This window comes from Podarcis melisellensis (assembly GCF_964234715.1).
Source record: "Podarcis melisellensis genome assembly, chromosome: 16".
Taxonomy (NCBI): Eukaryota; Metazoa; Chordata; class Lepidosauria; order Squamata; family Lacertidae; genus Podarcis; species Podarcis melisellensis.
In genome coordinates, this window is record NC_138533.1 from 39324002 (window position 1) to 39351299 (window position 27298).

At 46.5% G+C, this 27298-nt stretch overlaps 1 protein-coding gene across 23 annotated transcripts in view; it reads right to left on the bottom strand.

The window, feature by feature from the left end:
* The window catches only part of NCOR2 (nuclear receptor corepressor 2), a 343395-nt gene that overhangs the window by 105315 nt on the left and 210782 nt on the right, over nt 1–27298 (bottom strand). For all 23 annotated transcript variants that reach the window (XM_081892760.1, XM_081892767.1, XM_081892762.1 and 20 more), the window contains 2 exons: nt 24445–24507; nt 757–899 (listed from right to left, as the gene is read on the bottom strand). In XM_081892760.1, coding sequence (XP_081748886.1) covers nt 757–899; nt 24445–24507 — 206 coding nt within the window. The remainder of the gene's footprint in view (nt 1–756; nt 900–24444; nt 24508–27298) is intronic.

The window sequence follows — 27298 nt, forward strand, 5'->3', positions numbered from 1 at the left end:
GTTTACTTATGAGATGATAAATTTTCCATAGAAAAATAAAAGCACTGTGAAAAATCCCACCACATTTCAGTGCACACAGATGTGAACCCTTGTTTCTGGAAGTATTTTCACTCAGTTCAAGAACATCAACTCAACTACCTTTGTGTGCCCACACCCACATTTAAAGCACATTTATGACACTTTAAAAGTCACGGCATCCCCCAAAGAATCCTGGAAGTGCAATTTACCCTACACAGAGCTACAATTTGCAACACCCTTAACAAACTACAATTCCCAGAATTCTTTGTGGGGAAACTGCAAACTCTAAATGTATGGTGTGGATATGAACTTCAACAATAACTCATCGCTAAGTGCTAAATATTTATTCCTCCGTTGTAGCCTAGAAACATCCTGACAGTGGCCGCTCCACACATAGTATATATATTTATGTATTCTAAAAGATGTAAGCTTAAGATTTTTTGAGAATACACCTAAACATGTAAAAGGGTTAATATGACAAAATAATGTCATTTCAGAAAAGAAAAGGAAACTGTTGTGCAGGCAGACTCAACAGAGAACCAGGATTGTGAACAGATATGCTGTTGACTGCACTCTCAGTGGCAAACCTGAGTTTTGTTACTATGGACAGTGTGAAACGGCTCTATACCCAGGTAAATTCTGCAGGAGGTAAAGAAATCCAAACCAGACGCTGCAGACTCATCTTGGAAGATATGCAAAAGTTCACCAAAATGTTATCTGAGAGGTCACTGCATTTACCATTTTCAGTTTGTGCTGCTGCAGGATCTCATCCAGGTTCTGTCTCTTCTTGTAGTTGAAGTAGAAATTTTTACACTGGGAGACACTCTTGGATCCCACCATCCTGGAAATGGCTGACCAGTTACGTCCATGTTCAAGGAGACCTGCAGATCAGTGAGACATACATACGGTCAGAAGGGTTGAAACTAGAATTAAAGCCAAGAGGAAGGAAGGGAGGGAGGGAGGGAGGTGAGCATTTAGAACAAGGACTGCAGTTTAGTGGTAGAGCATCTGGTTTGCATGTGGAAGTCCCCAGGTTCAATCCCTGGCATCTTCAAGTAGGTCTGGGATGAAACCCCTGTATGAAACATTGGAAAGCCACTACCAGTCAGTGGAGATCAAGGTGGACCCTTAATCTGACTTAGTATAAGACAGCTTCCTATGTTCCTGTGAGGGATTGTTGTTGAAGGAAGAGGAGATAATCTCCTGTGATCAGCAAGTCACAGTGGATAATAATAATAATAATAATAATAATAATAATAATAATAATAATAATAATAGTTATTTATACCCCACCCATCAGCCTGGGTTTTCTCAGCCACTCTGGGCAGCTCCCAAAAGAATATTAAAAACACAGTAAAACATCTGCCCTGGACACAGAATTGACCTGTGCCTCCATGGACAGCTGTGCGTCCAAAATGACTTCCAGGCTGCGCTCCTGGTACTTCAGGGGCACAGATATGCCATTCAGGACCAAGGAGCCCTCCGCACCTGACCGCCCCCCTGTTTCCCCAAAACAGTACTTCTGTCTTGTCAGGATTCAACCTCAATGTGTTAGCCACCATCCATCCTCCAATTGCCTCCAGTCACTCAAACAGAACCTTCACCGCCTTCACTGGTTCTGATTTAAAATAGAGGTAAAGCTGGGTATCATCCGCATACTGATGAACACCCAGCTCAAACCCCCTGATGATCTCTCTCAGTGGCTTCATACAGATGATAAAAAGCATGGGGGAGAGGATAGAGCCCTGAGGCACCCCACAAGTGAGAGCCCAGGGGTCTGAACACTCATCCCCCAACACCATCCAGGAGGATCGGAACCACTGTCTAGCAGTGCCTCCAGCTCCCAGCAAAACTTGCTATTGTCTCTACTCCCCCTTGCAATAGCATGGGAAAGAAGACCATCAAAATAGATATTTTGAGTCCGTGCTCTCTGTACACCACTCTTCCATCACAACATGTCTACTTTGAATCTCAGTATTCATTTAAAAAGAAGAAGCGCAAATAGGCATGTTTCTAGCACTCATGGCTGCAAAGATAGGATTCAAAACATGTGGGCAATACCTACAGCAAAAAAAAGTGCTTGAAGAAGAGTATCTCATGCTTTGAATCCAGCTCCACACCCAGGTGAGTGATGTGCTGCTTGGGTGTCAGCGATCAGGGAGGAGAGGTGCTCAAACACTCCAGAAGACCTTGCACTCAAACCTCAAGGCACAAAAAACTGTTCAAGGAAGGCAAGCCTCTGAAGAGAGCAAGTCAGACCCAACTGCCATGGACTGCAGACAGGGCCAATCTTTGGGGAACACTATATTCCCTCCCATAGAGGTTTTATTTACCTTTATACAGACGTTGTTAATAAATTTGCATTTTATTTTTTATAAATAATAAATAAATACAATTACAGGAACTTCCCCTCAAAATTATTTCCATATATTACATTGTAATGCAGCTTTTCCCCAGCCTGCTGCCCTCCAGATTCTTTGAACTCCAACTCCTACCATCCTCAACCCTTGGCTAAATAGCTGGGACTAATGGGACAGTATGACATGCCCAGTCATTCCCAGGTGTAGCCCACTCTTTCCTGAGGCTCCTGGTTTCCTCACCGTTCACAGAGCCTGTGAACCTCGCCTCCTTCATCCCCCTGAGGGGCCAGAGCCAACAGGAGCTGCATGAGGAGGTGGTTATGGGAAGGAACAGGTCCACACATGCTTTACACACTCCACATGAAAATGCAACCCAAGAGAAAACACTATTTTAAAATTGCCAGCTTGCTGAAAATCCTGCCTTAAAACAAATGCTCCAAAACCAAAGGTTCCCAAATTTTGTTAGCCCTTTATTGGTTTGTGTATTTCAATGTCCCTTCAAGACTCACATTACCCTTTCCCCCCTGGATGGTTCACCTTAGGAGAGAGTGATAAAAAGAACAACACAAAAGATGGAAAACAAGTCAACCAATCCCAAAACGTGCTAATATGAAACCACTGAGTCGGGTTATCCAGTGTTTTGGAGCATGTTGCCAGCTCTACTTCTCCTTTACATCTGGAGGTGGGGCAGTGGAAATGCTGGACTTGCCTCAGTAATGGACCAGATAAGAGCCAATAAACTGAACCTCAATCCAGATAAGATGGAGGCAGTTTAGACAGAGGTGTCAGGAGATGAACCTGGGAATTCCTGCAGGCAAGGCATGTGCTCAGCCACTGAAATAAATTCAATAAAACAACTAAAAATTCACGATGGCTGACAGATGACAGGTCATATTGACCACAAAGCTCTATTGAAAAACAGCAGCAGCAGCAACAATAGCAACAACAACCAGCATGTTATATAGGTAACTTACAACTAACACAGCCCCTCCCAGGGGCCATATCAGGAAAAAATAACAATATTGGAGTCCTTTTCCAGCAATATTATTATTTATTAAATTTATGTGCCAACCTCCCTCCGAAGATCACAGGGCCGTTTACAATCGCAAAGAGACCACAAAACCCTTGCGGACACCAGAGTTATCCTTTCCAGCAAGCTCTCAACTGTCAGGAAATGCACAGGGACATCCTTCCACAGAGGAACCCCAATCGGATTGGTGAAAAGCCCCTGAACACCAACGTACTTTGGCAGACACTCATCAGCTACACAGTCGAGTCAAGGGCTTGGCATTTGAGGAAGAATCTTCTTTCTGTACATAAAGGTAATGTTTAAGCTGCCAAGAAGGGAGAACCCACTCAGAGATTTATTAGATACTGCTGGGGGAGGGAGACAATGACGGACAAAACACCAGCACAGTTCTAAGTGACTTACATTGCAAATTAAATGTTGAAAATTAAAAACGTGTCTGCAACAAAGAAATGCAGCATGATAAAAATCATTTACACTAACCAAGCAAGAGAAGCAGAAAAACTGGTATATAAAAAGTCAAACAGGAAACCCAAGATAAAATATAAAATGTAGCTGAAAATAAAATACTTGCCCAGCAGAGAATGCCTTCTAAATGGAAAGAAATAAACCCTTCTAACTTCACCTGACCACCAAAAGGGGTGGGGGTGGGGCGACAGTAAAGGTAGAACCTCTCCAAGAAGGGGGGCGCCACAAAGGAGATGCTGGTTGAAAGACTATTGAATTACACTTTGGGGGAAAATATCTGTCTGAGATTTTAGAAACCCACTGCTAGCTGGAATTGGACCAGCTTTCCTCAAGACAGCGGCCCTAGATGTTATAGACCAGGGATGTCCAACAGGTCAAGCAGGATCGACTAGTTGATCCCTGGAGTTGATGGCAGGCTCCTTTTTCTTTGGGGTGGCATAAGAGCATCCGCCCCCCTCGCCCCGTCCTCCATATTTGCATGACTGCTGGAACGTAAGACGGAGTTTCCGCTGTGAGGCAGATTCTAGACTCACATTCTATTAACACAAGACAGTACAGGTAACTCACAGCTTACAGACGGTTCAGCTCTGGGGATCCATGCATACATGCAAAATTGTAAAAAGCCAGGGACCCCTGAGACCGCCACCCACCCTCACGCAACCATCCCTGCCTATACGGGCAGGCCTTGCCCTCCGCATCACTTACAGGACTCTGGGAAGGATGCATGAGGGCACTGGGAGTGTTCCAGGGCCCTCACAAGACCTTCCCCTGGCCTGGTAAGCAGAAAGGGCAGTAAGATCTTCAGGTCACTGAGTGGTGCTGAGTGTTTGCTCTTCCAACCTTACAAGGCAAGTCTTTCTTGCCACTATAAGGGCTCACAGGATCTGCTTTTCTGCTCATTTGCTAGTCCCCAGCAGAGTTAGCTGTGTGGCAAACTATGCTTCCAGCCCTGCTATTTCTATCTTGGGGTGACAATAGCAGGTAATCCTAAAGGCACCTTGCTTGGGAACATGACCGCAGTCCAGCGGCAGTGCACAGCGGTAGTCTTTACACCCCAAAGGGGTGGTCTGGTAAGAGAACCTATCTTTAAGGTCTTGATGGCAGATGCTGCAAGCATATTGTTGAAGCTTGGCAAGCCTGAATTGGTTTCTGCAGGACAGATTTTCCTGGAGGACATGCTGCCCTGAGCACCTGAGTAGGAAAGATAGGATAGTAAGGCAATACAGGAAACTCACAGCATACGATGATTTCACCTATGTGATCTCAACTTTAAGTGGGCTGCAGGAAAATAATTAATTAAATGGAGAATTTGGGGGGGGGGGACACCGGCCATGGAAAGAGCCTTTTAAGCCTTCTCTCTGTCATGACATACCGGTAATCAGTCCTGTTTAGATACCTATTTGGACATGTGGACTGCTTATACTATTTTATATGTCACTGTTGGGATTGATTTAATATATACATGCTAGGATATTGCATACAAAAGTCTAAAGAGACAGGCAGCATTTGAGGTTGGGAGTCTCTTTCTCTCTCCCTTTTGCAACTTTTGCTTTTCCTTTGGAGTAAAACTCCATAACACACCTTCACCAAAACTGGGAAGGATAAACAGGGACCACACAAAAATACTTTCAGGGATGAAGGGTGGACTAGATCTAGTAAAGATCTAGGAGCCAGGGGAAAGACCCACAATCTCAGTTCAAAGAACTTCTTGAGTCAAACACATGCCAAGGCCTGATCTACACATGCTCCACAGAGAATGGGATAGTTGAGTCCAGTCCTGACACTGCCTCCAGGCTGCAGGTGGGAGGTACCATGAATTATGCAAAATGAATGTGTTTGTTTTTCTTGAATAATTTAGGTAGAGAAAAGAGCAAAAGGGCAAAGCAATCTCTAGCCCAGTGATAGCCAACTCTCACCAGCCTTAGCCGCCATGGCCAAACTATCGGCAGGGAGGATGCGAGTTGCAGCCCAGCAACCCCTGGAGGGCATCCCCTGGCCCCCTTCTTCCTATTCAGACATATGTTAATCGTGTGGGGGAGGAAGCATGTCCTCCTTCCTTCCCCCTCTGATGCCTTTGGGGTCATCTCATCGGGAGGGCTGGACAGTGGTCTTAGGCAGAACAGAGTCCTAATCAGCTTGAGTAAGTTCCTTGTGGATTTTAAATAATTCTAAAATGTGCAGCCCCCTAAAGTCATCCGGGAACATAGAATCTAAGAGTTGGAAGGGACTCCTGAGGGTCATCTAGTCCAACCCCCTGTGATGCAGGAATCCTGCCCACAGCCATCCCTGCTTATCAGTCAGATGCACTGACCCACTGTGCCACCTCAGATCCCCCACTTCTTTCACCATGGGATTGGCATTGTGTGGAGGAAAAAATGTCCAAGCAGGGCCTTCTCTTGGTGCTTCTTACAGCTGAAAACTTATTTCACTTTCCCCAGCTCACCCATCACAGCCACAAGGACTAGAACATTGGTCAGTTTGTTTTTTCCTAAAAGGACATAAATTGAGTTTCTCGGCATACTGAGTTTTGCATCCAGCACCTTGCAAAAAACTTGTGTGGAAAAACACACAAAGTCCCAAATTACCTTTTATGTCTCAAAAGAAAGAGCACCAGAGTCAGTTAAATGATCTGGGCTTAAGCCTAACCTCAGCCAAACCACCACCCCAAAATACACCATCTATGCAGCCTTCCCAGAATCAGCTCCTCTTCTGTGACAATGGAAATATTTTAATGGACTGCTGTTGTGAAGTTGTATGAGAAACTGCAAAATGCTCTGCACATTAATAGCAGGTCACATGTTTAAAAGCAAGCGCTTGTTTTTTGAGAACACAAATCATCCATCCAGGAGCTCAGTGTCATGATTACTATCTCTTTCTTACAGTTATATCCTGCCTCCCCCCCCTCCAAATCCACTCAATGCAACATGTATATTCCCTCCACCCCAATTACCGTATTTTTTGCACCATAACACTCACTTTTTTCCTCCTAGAAAGTAAGGGGAAATGTCTGTGCGTGTTATGGAGCGAATGCCTGCGGGTGGCGGGGGGGGGGAATCTGCTGCAGTCGTGAGCAGAGGATCCATGGTTCCCCTTCCTTCCCTCCTCTGTGGTTACAAAGCATGGATCCACATGGATCCTCAGGATTTTTGCATTGGGCTACTCCAAACTCACTGTCAGATCACATGTCTGTGGCCACAGCATGAACCACAAAAATCATATATCCACTATTTCGTTTAGAATATTTTTTTCTTGTTTTCCTCCTCTAAAAACTATGTGCGTGTTATGGTCTGGTGCGTGTTATAGAGCGAAAAATACGGTATATCCTCACAATCACCCTGTAAGGTAGGTTAGTCTGGGAGAGAGTGAGTGAACCAATGCCACCCACCCAGCAAGATTCATGACTCATCAGAAATTTGAACCTGTGTCTCCCAGTCCTAGTCTCCCAGTAAACCAACTATGCCAGACTAGCTCCCAAAGTGCTGGATGTAAACCTGGTGGGAAATCAGGTTCAAATTCCCACCCAAACACTAGGCAACTTTAGTCTACTCCAAAGGTTGTGATGACAACAATATCATTATTCTATATTAAGTTTGTATGTATGTGGTCCTTCATTCGATGATTTCATGGCGGTTCACAGCATAAAAATACAGAATAAAACCAAAAAGTACATAATAAAAACAGGACAAAAGAAAACAAAACAATAACCCCCTCCCACAATCACATATAAAACGACATGTTGAAGAGGAGTGTTTTCGCCTGGCACCTAAAGGTGTTTAATAACGGGTGGGGTGGGGGGAAGCGTACCCAACCAGCCACGTATGCCGCCCTACGCTTGCGTGATGACATGAGATTAAAATATAACAAATATTGAGAAAGCAAATGGAAGTCCATTCTGGATGCATGCATACAGCACCCCACAACCTGGCTCTTGCAGAGTGCTCCCTCACAAGCCACAGCACTCTACAGTTCACCGTGCCTGCCCAGCAGGAATAGCCCTCCCAAGTCTTTGGCAGTGTTCCCGCCTCTGATACTCCTGGCTGTACAGGTGTCCCATTTCCCTCTCATTCGGATGGGGCGGTCTTGTTTCCAGCATACACACCTGAGTCTTCCCTGCAGGAGCGAACTGGCAGGTACAGCTGCCCTTATCTTTACAGTAACGAAAACCAAAACACCAACACCTGCTTCCCAAAACTATAATTATCCACACACGCACTCGCCTGGGGAGGGAAATGTCAGCAGCCACCCTCATTCTTGCTAGGGAACACCCAGAGTTACATGGCACAAACAGGCCCATGCTGATCACCCTGTCATCTAAATCCCTCCCCACTGCAAACCCCCCCCCCAGCACAAATCTTCCCATATAAATGCACGCCGTGACATTCAACCTATAAATCACTACCACAGGAACGGGGCACTGACTTCAGGTTGTGATGCACAAAAAAACACCAGCACTTTTTCCTGCTGCTTCCAGCAGAAAAAAGAAACCCAAAGACAGACCTTCAAGTCCAAATTGGCTTGAAGAGATATCACACAGCTTTACAGGGTATTTGTCACACACACACACACACACAGTCCCCCGTGCCACACACTCCAATTTTCCACTGCCACCCCGAGTCTGTTTAATGACCCAAGACTTACATTCTCTTCTCCCAGCTTCGCCTGCTGGCAAATCCACTGAAAACATGCGGCAGGCGAAGGAGGGGAGCTCTCCGGAGGAGTCAGTCGTGATAGAGAGGAAAGAGCAAAACAAATCAAAACAAAAAACCAACAGAGAGCAAACAGTGCATTAAAAGCCCTCTTCTCTGGCCGCCTTCCTGCTTTCTTGGCTTTTTTCTACTCCATTCCAGTAGCCGAAAAAGCAAACTGGGAAAGCCATGCTGCGCTCCTCCTCTCCAGCACTTTTTAAGAGCAGGGGGAAGCACAATCCGAAGCCAGGGGAGAGGTCAACAACTCCTTGGGTTCCTTTGTGCGAAGTTGCGGGGCACCCATGCCGGGTGTTTCTCTGCTTTGGGGCTGCTGCTTCCTTCCACGTTGGCTGGTGGGGGGAAAGAGGGGGGAACCCGATAGGAAAAAACACCACAGCACTCTCTCTCTTTCTCTCTCTTCTCTCTGTCAAGACTCCCACCTGCTTAGCTCCTCGGAGGTTTCCAACTGCCTGGAACTACAATCTGTTAAGGTGGATTGGAAAGTTCTTTCGGATTGGTTAGGCTTCCCCTCTCCCCCCCCCCCCCGCCTTACAATCCTCCTCTGCCTTGCTCAGCAGCTGGGGGGGGGGAGAAGAGGAGGCTGGGAGAGGCAAATTTCAGGAGATGCTCAGGGTGCTGCCAAAAACGCAGCCGGGCGACCTGCAGCAGGCTTCACTCGCTCATCAAGTCAGCTGAGGGAATGGCAGAGGAGGAGGAGGAGGAGGAGGAGGAGGAGGAGGAGGAGGAGGAGGAGGAGAGCTGGGTGCCTGTTCCAAGGCTGGAGCCAAATGAGCTGTGCGTAATCTGCTCCCTCCCCACCACCTCCCCCTCCCTCCCCACTGATCCTGCCCCCAGGTGACCCAGAAGTTTTCTTCTTCGTCTGAATGTGACCTCTAGACAGGGCGCTCATAAGCAGCGTGGCGCTGGCCCAAGACGACAAGGGTGCGGCCAACTTGGCAACCCTTCTCCTCTCTCTCCCCCCTGAATGTCAACAGCAGGGGGAAGCGATCCAGGAAAACAAAGCTTTTCTTAATAGCTTCCTTTGCTCTGATGTGAATCAAAGGGGTTTTTCTTGGCAAAGGCAGGCAAAAAACAAAAAACCCGACAGCTGAGCTTGCCCCGCCTGTTGCTCCCCTGTTCTGCCCCCGAGGTGGACTTTGTCCAGAGCACATCTGCCCTCTTTGCAGGCAAAGCAAGGGCTCTGGAGCAGCATGCAATGGTAACTGTTCAAAAAGGTCAAGGCTCTCCACACCAATAAGTGACCGGCACACCCAACGACATGGGGGTGGGCACCATGCTTTTAATTTAATTGAGAGGTTCAGGCAGGATGTGAGGTGTGGGTGGGCAGAGGAGCTGGATCTCTCCACATAGAATCATAGAGTTCGAAGGGACCATGAGGGTCATCTAGTCCAACCCCCAGAAATGCAGAAATCTTTTGCCCATGACCCTAAGATTTTAAGAGTCTTATGCTCTACTGGCTGAGCTATTCACAGGGCAAGTGCAAACAGAGGGGCTTCACGTATCATGCGTTTTCTGCATGTGAGTCAGGGTGCAGTGTAGTAGCTAGAGTGAAAGTTCTGAATTGTTGTCAGCTCTAATCCTGCCTCTGCCATGGACTCAATAGGTTGGCTTAGGGGGCTGAAGCTGTTGAGGTACTGATTTCCCATACATAATATGGGCACAATGACCTACCTTGCAGGGTTGCTGCAATAATGTGTGCAAAGTGCTTTGAATACTGCCAGCACATGTACACATGTCAGAGGTTGTGAGTGCACCAGTGAACCTCCTACTTCCTATGTGGAAACATACGATTCTGTCTCCCTCCAGCTAAGCAAAGAGTCACAGGCTTTTCGCAAATGTGTGCATTTCTTCAGTAAAGATACTCTTGGCTTCAAGTGAAATCTCGCCTCTTAAGAACAAGGCAGAAGGTGAGTGGCTTTTCCACAAGAGGGCATCGGGAAGGGAGCTCAGATGGATTTACAGATCAAGGTTAGAAAATGAAAAGAAATCAGAGACATCACTATTTCATCCCCAAAGAGCCCTAATATCCAGAGCAGCAAACTATGTTTATAAGGTGCATTTGTTGACTGACTGAACCCAAAGACTGCCCACTAATGGTTCCTCATCATCCTGGAAAAATTGGACCAGTGAGGTGCTGAAGGGTTCTGTCCTGGGCCCCTTGTTGTTCAACATCTTTATAAACAACGTGGATGAAGGAACTGAGGGGGTGCTCACCAAATGTGCAGATGACACCAAGCTGGGAGAGGTAGCTAATGTCACCTTCACAGATGGAGAACTTGGCCAAAACTAACAAAAAGGATTTAAACAGGGACAAATGTCAGGTTCTACATTAGGGCAGGTAGAACCAGATGCACCAATATAAGATTGGGGGAGGGCACCTGGCTTGCCAGTAGGAGTCTCAGTAGACCACACACTTAAAATGAGTCACTTAACTGGTGACTGGGGGTGGCTGCAGAGATCATATTTCACCAGTCCTGAAAGATCTACATTGGTTCCTAGTACGTTTCAAAGCAAAATTCAAAGTGTTGGTGCTGACCTTTAAAGCCCTAAACGGCCTCAGCTCTGAAGTCTCACCCCTGCCGTTCAGCCCGGACACTAAGGTTCAGCTCTGAGGGCCTTCTGGCAGTTCCCTCACTGCTAGAAGTGAGGTTACCAGGAACCAGGAAGAGGGCCTTCTCAGTAGTCATGCCCACCCTGTGGAACACCCTCCCATCATGTGTCAAAGAAATAAACAACTACAGTGGTACCTCGGGTTACAGACGCTTCAGCTTACAGACGCTTCAGCTTACAGACTCCGCTAACCCAGAAATAGTACCTCAGGTTAAGAACTTTGCTTCAGGATGAGAACAGAAATCATGCAGCAGCAGCACAGTCGGAGGCCCCATTAGCTAAAGTGGTACCTCAGGTTAAGAACAGTTTCAGGTTAAGAACGGACCTCCAGAACGAATTAAGCTCTTAACCCGAGGTACCACTGTATCTGACTTTTAGAAAACATCTGAAGCAACCCTGTATCAGGAACTTTTTAATGTCTAATGTTTTACCATTTTTAATAGTTGTAAGCCGTCCAGAGTGGCTGGGGAAACACAGCCAGGTGGGTGGGGAGAAGGAGGAGGAGGAGGAGGAGGAGGAGGAGGCAACGGCGTGATGCAGCAGAAAAAAAGCGAATGCTTTCTAGGCTGCATCAACCGAAGTATAGTGACCTGATGAAGGGAAGTAATAGTCCCACCCTATTCTGCCTTGGTTTAACCACACCTGGCGTTATTGATGCTTCAGTTGAGATTCCTGCATTGCAAGGGCTTGGACTAGAAGACACTTGAGATCTCTTCCAATCCTATAATTCTATGATTCACAACCTCAAGTGTTACACAGGGACGACTGAGGTTCTTGGGACATTACCAAACTTAAAAAGGAAACACAGAACCAGCTGGCCTGTGTAAATGTTTTGCTGTCAAACTTTTTAAAAGCGACAGAGCCAAGGAATATCCATCCTAGGAAAAAGAGCAGACTTTGGCAGCTGGTATAAATTATACAAATTAAATGCATTTGGATATATACACTTATATTGCATACATTTGTTCTGCTACTGGAGGTCAAGGAGAGAGTCAAGGATCTGGGGAGGGAGATGAAGCCAGGCTCCCAAAGCATTAGATATGCTTGTTGAGGTCATCCACTTTTCACCTACCCCCAAGCTTTGAAGATATTGTTCTCCAAAGGCTTTCAAGACTTCACAGGCAGACAGACATGAAGCAGCTACATTCCTGAGTCAGACCCTGGCACTAAGTGGCAGTGGCTGCAGGGTTTTAGATGTAAGGGTGTTTCCCCAACACTACTGGGAAGGTCGGGGATTGAACCAAGAATCTTTTGTAGGAAAACCATGTGATCTACCCTGAACTATGGCCCTTCCCCAAGATCAGGGGTGTGGAACATCTAGCTAGTGGGCCAGTCTTGGCCCATGAGGCATTTCCCCCAAACCACATCTACCCGACAGCACTCCTATGGACAAGTGACATCAGCAGATGAGCAGGGTTCAATACTGTGTTGGCTCTGCCACTTCCCCTGGGGAGTGTGCGGTGAAGCAGACCCCTGCAGAGAACAGGACTGAAGTCTCCTCTCATCAGCAGGTGAGCGGAGAGTTCAAACCAACTTGGTGCTGTTTCCTGGATGCTATCTCCTCCACCCCACCCCACAAGACAACTTTGCCAGGTGGGCAGTTCATGATGACATTGGATGATTGACAGGTGGGTGGCGCTTCCCACTTGTCAAAGTCGGCTCGCAGACATGTGGGAAGATAAAGATCCAGCCCCCGGGGACAAATATTTTCCCCACCCTTCCCCAACATGGTGAACCTATATCAAATCTTGAGCTCCTCCCAAAATTTCACAGTTCTCTATGTTCTTGGACTGGCTCTCAGAAAAGCACCAAGGGCTGGAAAACTGGATTCATATTGGTGTATTACCAAGAAAAGCAGATTGAAGTAACAAGGTTTGAGGGGAGCTAAACTTTTTCATGTTTGCAACTTCAGAAGCGACAGAATGTCATCAGAATGTGAATTAAAGCTTAGTGACTGGTGACCATTTATATTATGAAAAAGCATTTCAATTTCAAAGTCCACACAACATTTTATTAAGTTAGTATGAATGGAATTTAATCCTCACCAGATTTTAAATTTTTATCTTCACCCATTTCCCCATGTGGTATATTGCACATCTTCAAACGAATGTCACCCAGCTGGACACAGGCTAATGCTAGAATCCAACATACCAGAGGTTCCCAAACTGTGGACCATAAGCTTTATTCAGTTGGTCTGACTGCAGTGTGTCCACACTGAATACTCATATGTATTTTTATCACTTCCTTTGTTTATTATATTAACTTACAATTTGAATTCTGTGGAATGCAAACTGTAGCACAACAAATTACAATGCAAAAAATAAAAGAAGCAGTAAAAACACAATTAAGAATCCTTCATTATCTAGCACAGGGCATTACAATTGCTGCAACAAGCAGAAAAATCATTAAATGGTCCACCAAGACCATCAGCAGTTTTCAAGTGGCTTGTGGGGGAAACTGCTATAAACAGTTACTGGAAAGTGAAACCCATTGATCTGAGTGGTATTTACTTTTGAGTAGACATGCACAGGAAGGTAAGTTAGCATGAGCATAGCTGGGGGGGGGGGGAGGGAGAGCTGCCTCCCTAAATCAAGTAAATATTTTTTTTAAAAAAACACCTAAAAGTGGAAATAATCTGAATATTTGAAATTGAAATGCTCAAAAAACCAGTTAAAAGAGCGGATCTAGTAAAAGAGGTGGAAATATTTTAGGGTGAAGGGACCCCTGACCATTAGGTCCAGTCACGTACGACTCTGGGGTTGCGGCGCTCATCTCGCTTTATTGGCCGAGGGAGCCGGCGTAAAGCTTCCGGGTCGTGTGGCCAGTATGACTAAGCCGCTTCTGGCAAACCAGAGCAGCGCACGGAAACGCCGTCTACCTTCCCGCCGGAGCGGTACCTATTTATCTACTTGCACCTTGATGTGCTTTCGAACTGCTAGGTTGGCAGGAGCAGGGACCGAGCAACGGCAGCTCACCCCATCACGGGGAATTGAACCGCCGAGCTTCTGATCGGCAAGTCCTAGGCTCTGTGGTTTAACCCACAGTGCCACCCGCGTCCCTGGAAATATTTTACCCTGCCACAAAAAGGCTCTGCTCATCTCTCTTGCTCAGCCATGCAGCACTTGTACCCTGGAGCAGTCATTCAGTACCTTGACAAGAGTAAAGACCTGGCTAAGGTCAAAGATGGCAGAGGAGCATCTCAGTGGACTACACTTGGTGAAGGTACACAGAAAAACTGCACTGGCAGACAGGAGGAATTTAAGAAGGAAGTGCTGAAAAGGTTTTCAGCAAATCCAACAAAACTTGTTTTAGTTTAGATTAAAAAAAATTAAGATAAAAAAGTCATGTTCTTTGTAATTTTGCAAAATCTAATCATTAACTGCATGAAAGGTACCCCTTAGTGTTAATTTTTATTTAACTTCCTAGTTTACATTTTTTTAAAAAATAATTTTTATTAAGGTTTAAAAATACAAAACTTAATATTATTTCCCTTTTTTCAACCAAACCAATATTTTTATATAGATACAATAAAAACACAGAAAGTAGTGGGGGAGAGAAATAGAGAAGGAAAAAGAAATTTTAAAGAGAACAAAAAGGAGGTTAAAAGAGAAAGATAGAAAATAAGATTCATAAAGTTTACTAACTTCATATTTTTCAAATGACTGAAAACTTTGACAGACTTTTCTGAGCACTTGGAGCCAAAGGAAAGTAATTTAAAGCAATTGTTGTTGAGACATTTCATTCTGAATCTGCTATCCAGAGCCTGACAGAGGATGATGGCAGGCAGGCGTCCTGCTCTCTCCCAAGGCAGTCCTCCCAAGGCAGGCCACACCCCTGGAGCTCCCATCTGAATCAAAAGGACTTGAAGCCACTAACTTTTCACACTATCAATGAGGCTGCAGCAGAAATAACTTCAGGGTCATTCCCACTTCTGCTCCCCGCCCCCCACTGGACCCAAGGTTTTTAGGCAAGGGGCAATCGAAGTGCGGATGAGCCCTTGGTCTGGATCTGGTGTCCAGTTCTGGGCACCACAGTTTAAGATGGATATTGACCAGGTGGAATGTGTGCAAAGGAGGGCGAGCAAGATCACAGAATCATAGAACCGCAGAGCTGGAAGGGACCAAGAGGGTCATCTAGTCCAGCCTACTAGTGAATACTTTTGCACACTCTCATGCCGCCCCAACTGCCCCCTTTGCTTTGAGAAGCTCTGGCACCGCCCCCACTCTCCTGACCACCTTGCTAGATATTCCACTAAATGCCTCCTTTATTCCTGCTGCCACCAGAGAAAACCTTTTATCTGAACACTTTGCCCTTCGTGTAGCCAAGAACGAGGCATGTGGTGTGGCATAATTAATACAGCAAACATTTGTATGTTTTAAATATTGTAAATTTTCTTGATTTCGTACTACTCAGAGTAGACGTATCAAAATTAATGAAGAGGGCTCATTTAAGTCCATTAATTTCAGTGACTCTCCCTTGACTGTAACTTAGTCGAATACTTTATTGGTAAGACAGAGTGGCTGCAATCCTCTGCCCACAGACTTGAGAGTATGTGTTATTGGACTCAGTGTAACTTACTCCTAAGATTGTGAACTGCAATGGAAAGAAAACTTCTTTAAAATAATAATAATAATAATAATAATAATCATATTCATTCAAAGTAAAGGGATGTGTCATGTATTAATTTAAAACATTTGTCTCCCGACTTGCTGTCTAGAGGACCCCAAGGGCAGCTAAAAAATCATTGCAGACAACAAAACAGATTTTAAAACACTATTACAATAATAAAACAGCAAGCAGGAAAAGAAACAACAAAGCATTAGCAACTATTAAAAAACCACAGGCATCAAGAGAGTCTCTTTTGTTTCCAAGAAGCTCTAAATGCCATCTGAAAGTGCCTGAAGACAGAAAACATCACCTAGAGCTGTGAAGAGACTGTACTAACAAACTATTCTATACAGATTTAAAATAAAATGGCAAGGAGGGGATTTGCACTGAAGTAGCTGAAATTTTACATCACAAAACCCTAATTTTGCAACTAATATAAATCACTCCATGTGAATGTTATGGACTCCCTCCCCCTCCCTGCCCCCAATTTCACAATGCTTTGTGCTTTTGTTAGTCACGGGGAGGGATAAAACCAACCAGGGTTCCCCTGCAGACCCTCCCTCACCCTTGCACATGGGGGGGGGGTGGACACAGAAACACAATTTCGTAATCAAAGAGCTAGAAAATTAGATTGTTGTAAGCAGAGATTCCAAGTTCTGTCTCCATTTGTGCCACATGTTTTCATGTTTTGCGCACACACACACACCCCGGCAAATATGTTATATGAGCAGTGAATATAGCTCAGGATCAGTTGGTTCCCCGTGTTCTGGACATGATAGGTGTCCTGACCAGGGAAGGGCAGAAAGTCCAGTCATTACCATCCGTAAAGACAAAAGGCGAATAACATTTTGCACCAAGGAATCTAGATCTGGCCTCCTTTCCAACCCCAGGCAGAGAACAAAGCCTTATTGATGGGGACATCCTGTGCATTCAGGTGATCCTGGACATTACAGAGCAGTTGAGAAAGCTTTGAATCTCAAAGGGAGAGGAGATGGCTATGCCTAAGGAGATGTGCCTCCTGGGCTCCAGGAGGTGGGAGGGCTTTGAACCACTTCCTCACAGGAGGGGTCATGCACAGGGCAGAGCGGGCATTATGGCTCATGTAGCAGGATGTGCCATAGGGATAAGCTCTGGGAGCCAGCTGTTCAATATGGAGCTATGGGTTCAAAATGAGAGTTGGGTCAGCCTGCCAGCAGGTTCCACCACACTGGCCAACATCTCAAGAGTTCTTGCCAATCCAGCTGGATCAAATCAGTGCCAGCTGCTCCTGGTCAAAGAGCAAGGAGGGCCATGCAATCTGCCAAACCCTGGGAGCGGAAGAAACAAACAGCAACTTGTTGACTATGGTCCCCTACTGTATACCTAAGGGAATGGCACAGTATGTCACCAAATATCACATGCCAATGTGCTGCAAGCTGTTTCCTCTAACCCTCTGCTTATTCCTGAATCACTCCCTCCAAACACCCACCCACCCCAGAAGTGGAACAGTCCAGACAAAGATGCCACCGTTTACTCTGTGAGAACAAAGCCTGAAATGAAGAACACATACACACAGCTCAGCTCGTGACCTCTGCATGACAACAATAACGATGACACCGCGGCAGAATTAAAAATGTAGGATGGGATAAAAATTAAATAAAATTTGCAGTAATTAAAAACAATCTCTCTGCTTACAACAACAACAGCAACACAACAACTCAACTCTGCAAAGCTCCTCATGACAGACGGCCAAGTGTGCAGGAGGGAGAGCAGCGCGACAGGAGAGACGCTAAGAGCTATGCTCAGTGCCTGCCCCCACACCTCCAACGCATTACTCAGGGTGCTGCAGAACTGCCTTCCAAACAAGAATGTGTGAAAAACTCCGGGAGGGAGAGGAGAATGCCAGCTTGGAGAGCTGGAAGCAGGCAGCCAACTTATCCCATATGGAGACCTGCACTTAGCATTGCCAGTCTGGTGCCCAATTGTATTGGCAAGAGTGCCACAAAGACACAAGGATCCAAAAGTGTGCAAGCACCACTCTGGGTGTGCTGCAATGCTCAGAGGCTGCTTGCTTTTGCTTTGGTTTTGGTTGGTCTAGCAAGTCAAAAGCATGCATCTGCTCAGCCCAAATGCCCTTCCGTTCCTCCTTGCACCCAGGAGGGTGTCAAGGGCCGTACCTACAAGCTGCAGAACTTTGGAATTCCCACAGGGGACAGGCAGTCGTGTATGGGGTGTTAGAGGAGAGGCAGGATGGTCTGCCCTTGGAGGCTGATGGATCCAATGGGTTTCTAGATAGCTCTGAGGAATTTCCCGACTGATATGACTGGCGCTCTTGTGGAACATCAGGATGGCTTGAGCTGTTGACACGATCGCCCGTGAGCTCCCTCTTCCACTTTGTGGAGCCCATTTGTGCAGCTTAGGGCAAAGAAAAAAGCTGGGAGACAGCTTGGATGCAAGTGAAAGAAAAACTAAGACAATTGCAACCAAACACTGGTGAGTGTGCATTATCGAGCTCAGCCAGTGGCTGGGAAAGTAGCAAAAAAGGCAGACTTTGCCATCTCCATTGCATCCCCATTGCGCCATCCGGCAGAGCTTTTCCAAGTAGTGAGGGCCTCTTACAGTCTGGCCCGAAAGAGGTGGCAGAACCGACAGTAGCTCCCTGTGAGTTGTTTGCAAAGCATTTTGAGGATAAAATCTCTTGCATCCGCCAGGACCATGGACCTGTTGCAGCAGATGCATATTGAGAACTGCCCAGAGCACTGTCTTGTCCTGTTACATTAGATGAGTTTTAGCTAGTAAGGCTTGAGGATGTGGACAGGGTGCCTGGATTAGTCAGGGCGACCACTTGCAATGTGAACCCTTCCACCTCTTGGCTGAAGGGGAAGGGAAGGGACAGCTGGCTGGGCCAGGAAGGTGATTAATGCTCCTTGCAAGAGAGGGTGGTCCCTGCCTCCTTGAAAGAGGCAGTGGTAAAGCCACTCCTCAAGAAACCCTCACTGGAACCAGAAAATCTAAGTAATTACCAGCCAGTAGCCAATCTCCCCCTTTTTGGGCAAGGACCACCTGTCCCCATCTGAAGCAACTCAGACCCTGCAATCATCGTCTGAGGCCCTTCTTCGTGTCCCTCTCAATGAGAGGTCTGGGGGGTGGCAGCGGCTCCCCACTTGAGGAATGCCCGCCCCAGAGAGAGCCAACTCACCTGGTGCCTTTGTTACATCTCCTTAGGCACCAGGCAAAACATTCCTCTTCTCCCAGGCCTTTGGCTGAGCAACAACCTACATCCTTTTAAATCTAATTGTTTAAATTAAACAATTTGAACTGTGTGCAAGTTGTTATTTTTGTTTATTACTATGGTATATATTTTGTGTTTTATACTGCAAACCACCCTGTGATCCTCAGGTGAAGGGCAGTATAGAAATTTAATGAATAAAAGAATAAATAAAAGGGTGGGTCTGGAAAAACTGAAAACTACTGGTTCTGTTTAAGACTTTATTTTTTAAAACATGGTTTTGCTTTTAACAGCCAGGCATAATCCACTATGAGGGTGGCTTTATTGGTATGTTTTTATCTTTTTAAAGCAGATTTTAAACTGGACATTTGTTATGCATTATTTATATTTTTTTATATTCTTGTTTCCCACCCGTAGACTTCAGGGACAGTCTGGCTGAATATCTGGATGAATAAATCATTCAAAACAGATGAGAAAGGGTTTAATGGCATGTACTGGGGGGGAAGATGGGACGCGGGTGGCGCTGTGGTCTAAATCACTGAGCCTTGGGCTTGCCGATCAGAAGGTCGGCGGTTCGAATCCCCATGGTGAGCTCCCGTTGCTCAGTCCCTGCTCCTGCCAACCTAACAGTTCGAAAGCACGTCAAAGTGCAAGTAGATAAATAGGTACCGCTCCGGCGGGAAGGTAAACGGTGTTTCCGTGCGCTGCTCTGGTTCGCCAGAAGCGGCTTAATCAGGCTAGCCACATGACCCGGAAGCTGTACGCCAGCTCCCCCGGCTAGTAAAGCAAGATGAGCGCCACAACCCCAGAGTCGTCCGCGACTGGACCTAATGGTCAGGGGTCCCTTTATCTTTACTGAGGAAAAGGAGGATCTGCCACATTTGTAGTAGAGTTTTGCCCAGCTCAGTGACTAGAGGTTTGAAGGTTAGGAAACCACTGCACAGTCACCCCAAGCCATGCATTTCAGCCAATGTAATGTAATCACAGTACAATCACTGTTTAAACCTGTAACAACAAACCCCTTTCCAGACATTGTACCACTGAAAAGAGAGGGAAGCCTGTCAGAGAAGAGAATCCCATAATTTCCCAAATTTCCTAAAGTGCCTAACTTTCAAGGCTGGATGCCGAACGAAAGGTACACGCTGAGCCAGGAAACAGATAGGTGTGCATGCAGAAAAATGGGCAAGCATAGATGGACTCCAAAGATGGAAAGCAAATCAATCTGGCACAGCATTGGCACTGTCCTGGGCATACTCCAGTAGCTGCTGGGAGCTCACTGGGGCTGATGCCCACCCTCACTGCTTCAACATCCTCAGTAAGCAACACACACCCCACTGCCACCACATTGCCGGTGCTCTTCCTACTGGAACGAAGCAACAACTTGGCTCCAATTGACCCTGCACAGCCACCATCTTTAATTTTTCCAAAATGCAGTGCAATAAAGCACTTGATATAGCCCTGTTTCCACTTATCCTCTGCAGCATTTCATTGTGGAACATTAATAATGGTGGCTGGCACAGCTGAGTAAGTGGGGCTGGAAGCATCAGCACAGAAACAGAAAGCTGGGGGTCACCTTTTGGGTGCTGCTGAAAATAGGCGCTCCTTTACTGGCATGCAAAGATGGTGCAGAGAGTAAAGTGTCAGGATCTGTAAGGCGCTTCGGGGCTCAAACTAGGGATTAAGGCAGTTGAGATCCAGGCATCTTATTTCCTGCAAAACCAAGGTAGCTCAAGAGCTGAAGGAATTACAAACCTGATGTTTCCCATGCTGCAGCAATGCCTTATCACAGCCAAACACGCTACTGAAGGTCATCAAATCAGGCCAGGTGGCCTGAGAAACCGGTGAGAGTCCGCAAGTTTTTTCTTCTTGCGAGTTTTTCGTCTTGCGAAGCACGGTTTCCCATAGGAATGCATTGAAAATCAATCAATGCGTTCCTATGGAAACCGCCTTCAGACCAGGTCCGGGGACAGTCTGTCCCCCGACCTCTTCTGAAGGCTGGGGAGGGGGGACAAGGGCTTTTCTTCCCACCCCCAGCATTTTAAAAAACCCCGGGACAGCGGAGGACTTCTCCGCTGTCCGGGGCGATCTTAAAATGCTGGCGGGCGGCAGCGAAGCCTTCGCTGCCGCCCGCCAGCATTTTAAAAAACCCCGGGACCTCTTCTGAAGGCCGGCGGGGGGCGAAAGTCTTTGCTCCCCCCTGCCTGCCTTCCCGGGAGAGTGGAGAAACGCAGCGTGTTTCTCCGCTATCCCGGACGGCTTTTGAAGGCAGGCGGGGGGGAGCAAAGAGGTCCAGGACCTCTTCTGAAGGCTGGCGGGGGGCAAAAGTCTTTGTCCCCCCTGCCTGCCTTCCCGGGGGCTTTTAAATCGCCCCTCGCCAGCATTTTAAAATCGCCCCGGGACAGCGGAGGACTTATCCGCTGTCCCGGGGCGATTTAAAAGCCCCCTGGGAGGCAGGCAGGGGGGACAAAGACTTTTGCCCCCCACCAGTCTTCAGAAGAGGTCCTGGACAGCGGAGAAACACGCTGCATTTCTCTGCTCTCCCAGGAAGGCAGGAAGCGCTTCCCTGCTATCCCGGACCGCTTTTAAAATGCTGGCGGTGGGGAGCAAAGCCTTTCGGCCCCCGCCGGCCTTCCTGGACCTCTTCTGAAGGCCGGAGGGGGGGAAAGCTTTGCTCCCCACCGCCAGCATTTAAAAGAGGTCCCCGGAGATTTCCCTATGGGCTTTCCTCTTGCGAAGCAAGCCCATAGGGAAATTCGTCTTGCGAAGCAACTCGCAAACGGAAAACCCTTTCGTCTTGCGGGTTTTTCGTCTTGCGGGTTTTCCGTCTTGCGAGGCATTCGTCTTGCAGGGCACCACTCTATATAAGTAAAGTGCCACTCATAGCTCCTCAGTCTAAGCAATGTGTCTCATGGAATAGCTACAGAGACTGTGGCCAGCATCCTTGATCTGAACCACCAGCCCATGTACTACCACTTCTGCCTCTGGCCCATTTGCTCCTCACTTCCCTGCTTGAGACCCTAAATCCCCATCTTCTTCTTGACCACATTGTCTTTCTTGCACCCTTCAAGGCTGCCTGTTGCAGAACTGGACCCCTCTCAGTGGACCACCTCAGAGCTTGGCCACAGCCTGACAAGAGTGCCCCCCCCCCAAGTGACTTACACCACCGCAAAAAAGCTCTGCTCTGTGCAACCGCTCTTTTAGACTCTGAGGGAGCCACAGGATCCAACCTGTGCCCTGAGTGTGTGTAGATACGTGGGGAAAGGCACTCCTTGAGGAAAGGGATTCCTAACCATAGTGAATCAAACCCTGATTTTGCTCCAGTTATTTATTCCGCTCCTAGCTGAACGAGCTAGGATCAGGCTTTTTTTTTTAAGGAGGGGTACTACACCTCCAACAACATTACCGTAGCCCATAATTATAATAGCTGCTGTATGTTTTGACAGCCTGTTGGTTCAACGGTTTATTTCACGATAAAAGTGTCATTAGGCAAGAACTTTCCTCTTGCCGGACTTGCATTTCCTTGCTTAATGCTAATTACAGGGTGCTTCCTTCTTTTGTCTCCTGCAGCAATACGTAATCCCTCCTTCCTTCACTTAAGCCTCCCTCTTGCCAAGAGATGCACTATCCCAAGTGCTGCTGAGCCTGTTCTGCCTCGCTTGCTTCTTGACAGCAACCCACATTGTCAACGTGGGGCTCTGCAAAGCAGCCTATACCTGCACCCCATGCAGCACATCTGATGTGCATCCATGGGATACCATCCACTGCGCAACTGCTCCACAATAGACCTTGTGCACTCTGAACTGGAAACAAAATTATGTATCAAGCAAGCTGAAATCCTGCTGACAGTGACTCATTTTGTACTGATTAATCTGTGTTACAAATGTGCTTGTAATGACAGATTAAGCTCTATACAATTTAACACCTAGAAACTTGGTGGAGCAGCTGTCCCAGATATACCTGCCTGAATGTTAAGATGGAGTGGAGGTGCCCTCATGTCGCTGCCACATTTGCTGAGAATCTGCTATGGGGTGATACAAGAGAAGACATTGCCAATATAAGTGCCCCAACTGTGGAACTCCCTGGACTCTCAGTTACAACTGGCGCCAACACTTTAGGAGCTTTTGGTGCTAATGGAAGACTTATTTCTTTGCACCCTGGTTTTTGCTTGAAACGTGTTCTGTTGGCCCTGTTTCTTGGATTTTGCTGGCTATGTATTGATTGTTTATTGATTTTGGTGTTGCATTATTATTAATGCATATCAGACCTTTCCAGCATTTTTTAATATACTGTGGCTTTTACCGATTGTATACAGCATTAATGATGAATGGGTAAGAAATTCCGCAAATAAATTAATGCACAAAGTTTTGCAGGGATTTAGTGTTGGCTTTAAAAGAGAATGGAGACAAATTCATGGAGGAGAAGACTATCAATCGCTACTAGGCACAATGGCAATGTTCTACCCCTACTGTCAGAGGAAGTATGGCTCTGTATAGGAGTTTCTGGGAAGTGCAAGTGAGACTGCAACAGACTCAGGTCCTGCTTGTGAGCTTCCCAGAGGTGTCAGAGGCCACGGTGAAACAGGAAGCTGCACTCATTAGGTCTTTGGCCTTATCCAGCACTGTTCTTCATATGCAATCTGGATATTTAATGTGGGCAAACCACAGACCACCTGAACGAAGCTTGTGAACCACAGTTTGGGAACCTCAAATCTAGGTGAACCAGCCAGAATTCTGGTAGCTTAACTGTGTACTAGTTGAAATGTTCTGAATCATTTTCAAGGGCAGCCTTACAAATAATGAATGCATTACAATAATCCAATCTGGAGGTCAGACTATTGTGTACACAGAATCATCAACATGTTTTTTTGTATTTTTAATATTTTGTTGGAAGCCGCCCAGAGTGGCTGGGGAAACCCAGCCAGATGGGCATGGTATAAATAAATTGTTTTTGTTGTTGTTAAATTTTTACATGTCTCCAGCATTTCCAATGCCTTTTCACTCACTGGCTAGAACAGGTAACCAGAACTGGAAGGTGAGAGCAGTCTTCCCTTAACTAAGCAAGTCAACAGGCTCCTTGCCTGCACACTTTCCATATATTCACCACAAAACAAAGGACAAGAATCTCAGTAAAGAGGAAAAAGAAGAGAGGGATCGTATAAAATCCTTGAGGAGGCTCAGACCTGCCTCTTGCAACCCAAGTGAATACACCTGGCGCTGCTCACCTCTGGTTGCAGTGTCAGCCCAACAGGACACAGCAGGGCTACTGCACAGAAGCTGCTCAGACTCAAGGGGCATGTTTCAAATTGCTCACAAAAAGCATCTTCAGTTCCACAATATTCCATATTGCACCAACTATGCAAGCACTGAATAGATCTAATGACAAGCAAATTTATTCAGGAGAGAAGAGACATTTAAACAGAAAACAAAACAACAGTGTCACCTTTTTTAGCCGTTTCCATCTCCTCCTCTGTCCAACGAGAACTTTCATTCATCTCCAGAGAGGCTGAAAAACAAATCAGAGCTGGTTGTAGCAAATGGTGGGAGAATAGAGCATAACTCAATTTCTCTTCCTGCCCCATAGCTCAGGGGCAGAACACCCATTTTGCATCCAGGAGGTCCCAGGTCTCAGGTAGCAAGCAGCAGACCTGGGGAAAATCACTGCCAGAGACAATCTAGAGCTGTTGCCAGTCAGAGTAGATAATACTAAGCAAGACAGCTCAATGACCTGACTCAGTTCACCTACTTCTCACTTCCAGTTCTGTGGAATTCTTGAACCAATAGCTTTCCCAGCATTGCAGCTGTGGGGAGGGGGTTACAAGGGAAAGGTGGCAGGCGAGGGGCAGGTTAGGCTCCCCACACTACCTTGGGTCAGCTGCTGAGTGTGTGCTTCCAGCCTAAGCTGGAGGGATGCCAAGGCATCGAAGTTGGTAAAATACTGGGAAACAGAAACAGACATGGTATTTACAGATATAGTACTAGAATGGAACATGGAAGTGTGACAAATCACACTTCCCACCCAAACTCGGTTTTCTCAAAACCAGGCCCAAAGCAATGAAAATCAGGATGTTCAGACGTAGCCAAGCTGGTTATAGTCAGTGCCATTCATTTATTTTTAGATTCTGAGGCCAAAAGAGAACACAGCATTTCCACTGCCAGCTCTTTTTGACATCTTTGAATACCAACGGCAGTAACTGGAAGGGATACAGGAGTTGGCATTCTCAGGAGCCACACCTGGATTAATGAAGGTCCTACCTTGGAAAGTCCATGTGGCCCTTTCACTCCTACTTTAAGTTTTTATTTTGGTGGGCATTTGTCCTCCTGGAATCAATGAATTTGAGTGGCTAAGGTCCAGGGGCCGGAAGCGGCCCACAGAGGTCATTTGACTGGCCCCTGAGCCGCCCCCCAACTGGGTTGCCTGCTTACCCACTGCGCTAAACCGGCTCAGGGACTCGCTTCCACGGTGCCGGACATCGTGTCTGCGCAGGCACAGTCGCTAAACATTATGTCTACAAAGACGCCGCACATCGCAGGCGTGCACTCATGGACACGCCCACAGAGGAATCTCCCCAGGACCAATCCAGCCCAGGCAAGATAAACCATGCTGACCCCTGCTCTAAACTAAGAGAAAATGTTATTTTGATCACAGTGAAAGATGTTTGGACAGCCTCCTTTATGGGAAGAAAAAATAGCCTTAGAGGCTCATTTAAAAGCCTCTGCAGAAAGAAAAGTTGCAACAGTCCTAGAAAGACTTAAACAAAAATATAGAAAGCTAAGAAGAGACAGGCAAGAGGAAAACTACAATTCCCAAGGCCCATGTCTTGTTCAGAGTCAAGGGCTTGGGAGGCAGAGGAGGGGCTGGCCTTCACAGCTGGAGGGGTGGGATTGCAGCTGGCTCCCCTTGCATGTCAACAGAGGTAGTTTCACCCTTGCAAAACTGATTCCCCATAATGAGGCAAGCTCATATGCGATAAGCACGTTGGGAAGAGGGTGAAAGGATGAAAGTTATCCAAGGAACTGGCATTGCCAGGAGATGCTCTTCTACTCAGAAATCTAGCTCAGAAATCATTACAAAACCCCTGCAAAGCAGGCTCATTGGGGCAGTATGATTAGATTACAGCCATGGATGCTTGCCTAAAGTTGTCTGTCGCTGAGACAAAGTTTAATTCAAGGTCTTTCCAGCTCATATCTTGCTCTTTTCTTTTTCTACCCGTGCTTTCAGAAACTTTTATGAGGTCATAAAAATGTAAGAGCCTAACTAATCAGTGGCACCTCAGAAGCTCCTTGTGCTCCAGTCCAGCCACTTTTTTACTTGCCCCAACCTGACATCAGCTTCAGGTAACTGGCAGGCCATTGCTTAGTCAAAATAGACTGTGGAGGGGAGGCCTGGTAGGACCAACGAGACCAATGGACTTGAGGTCCCCCACACCCTGATTTAATACTTGAGAGCATCCCCATGTAGGTCACATTACAAACAGTTACACATCACTTGGGAAGACAGGCGAACAAATACCAGTGTACTGGAAAAAGCAAAGATCACCAGTGCTGAAGCAATGATTCTTCAACATCAACTTCGTTGGACTGGTCATGTGGTTCGGATGCCTGATTATTGTCTTCCAAAGCAGCTACTGTATTCGCAGCTTAAGAATGGAAAGCGAAATACTAGTGGACAGTAAAAGAGGTTTAAAGATGCTCTCAAGGCAAATCTTTAGAAATGAGGTTATAAGCACAGATGATTGAGAAACACCAGCCTGTTAGTGCTCCAATTGGAGCATAGCCTCTACCAAAGGTGTCATGGACTTTGAAGAAGCATGAACTTGGGAAGAAAGGGAGAAACGTGCTAAGAGGAAAGCACATTTGGCAAACCCTCACCATGATCAACTCCTGCCTGGAAACCAATGTCCCCACTGTGGAAGGATGTGTGGATCCAGAACTGGCCTCCACAGTCACTTACGGACACACCATTGACCATGTTCATGGAAGACCATCTCACTTGGCTACGAGTGCTCGCCAAAGGGTAGGTCGCATTACAAACAGTCATGCCTAGAGGCTATGGAACTGTGAAATGGTTTTTAAATAGCACTCAGCCTTTTCCCCACTATCCCTGCTTATTTCTTTCATTTATTTTTATTTTTCTGTGGAGGAGTATTTGAAAATGGTACCCCAGCTCTGCAATACGAAGAAACTATCCACTCTACCCCCTCAGAAAATGGCTGCCTCCTCCTGCTAGAGGTTTTTCTCGAACCTTGCAGAATAGCTCTAAGGCTGATGTTGCTAAGCTCCACAGGTCATGTTTT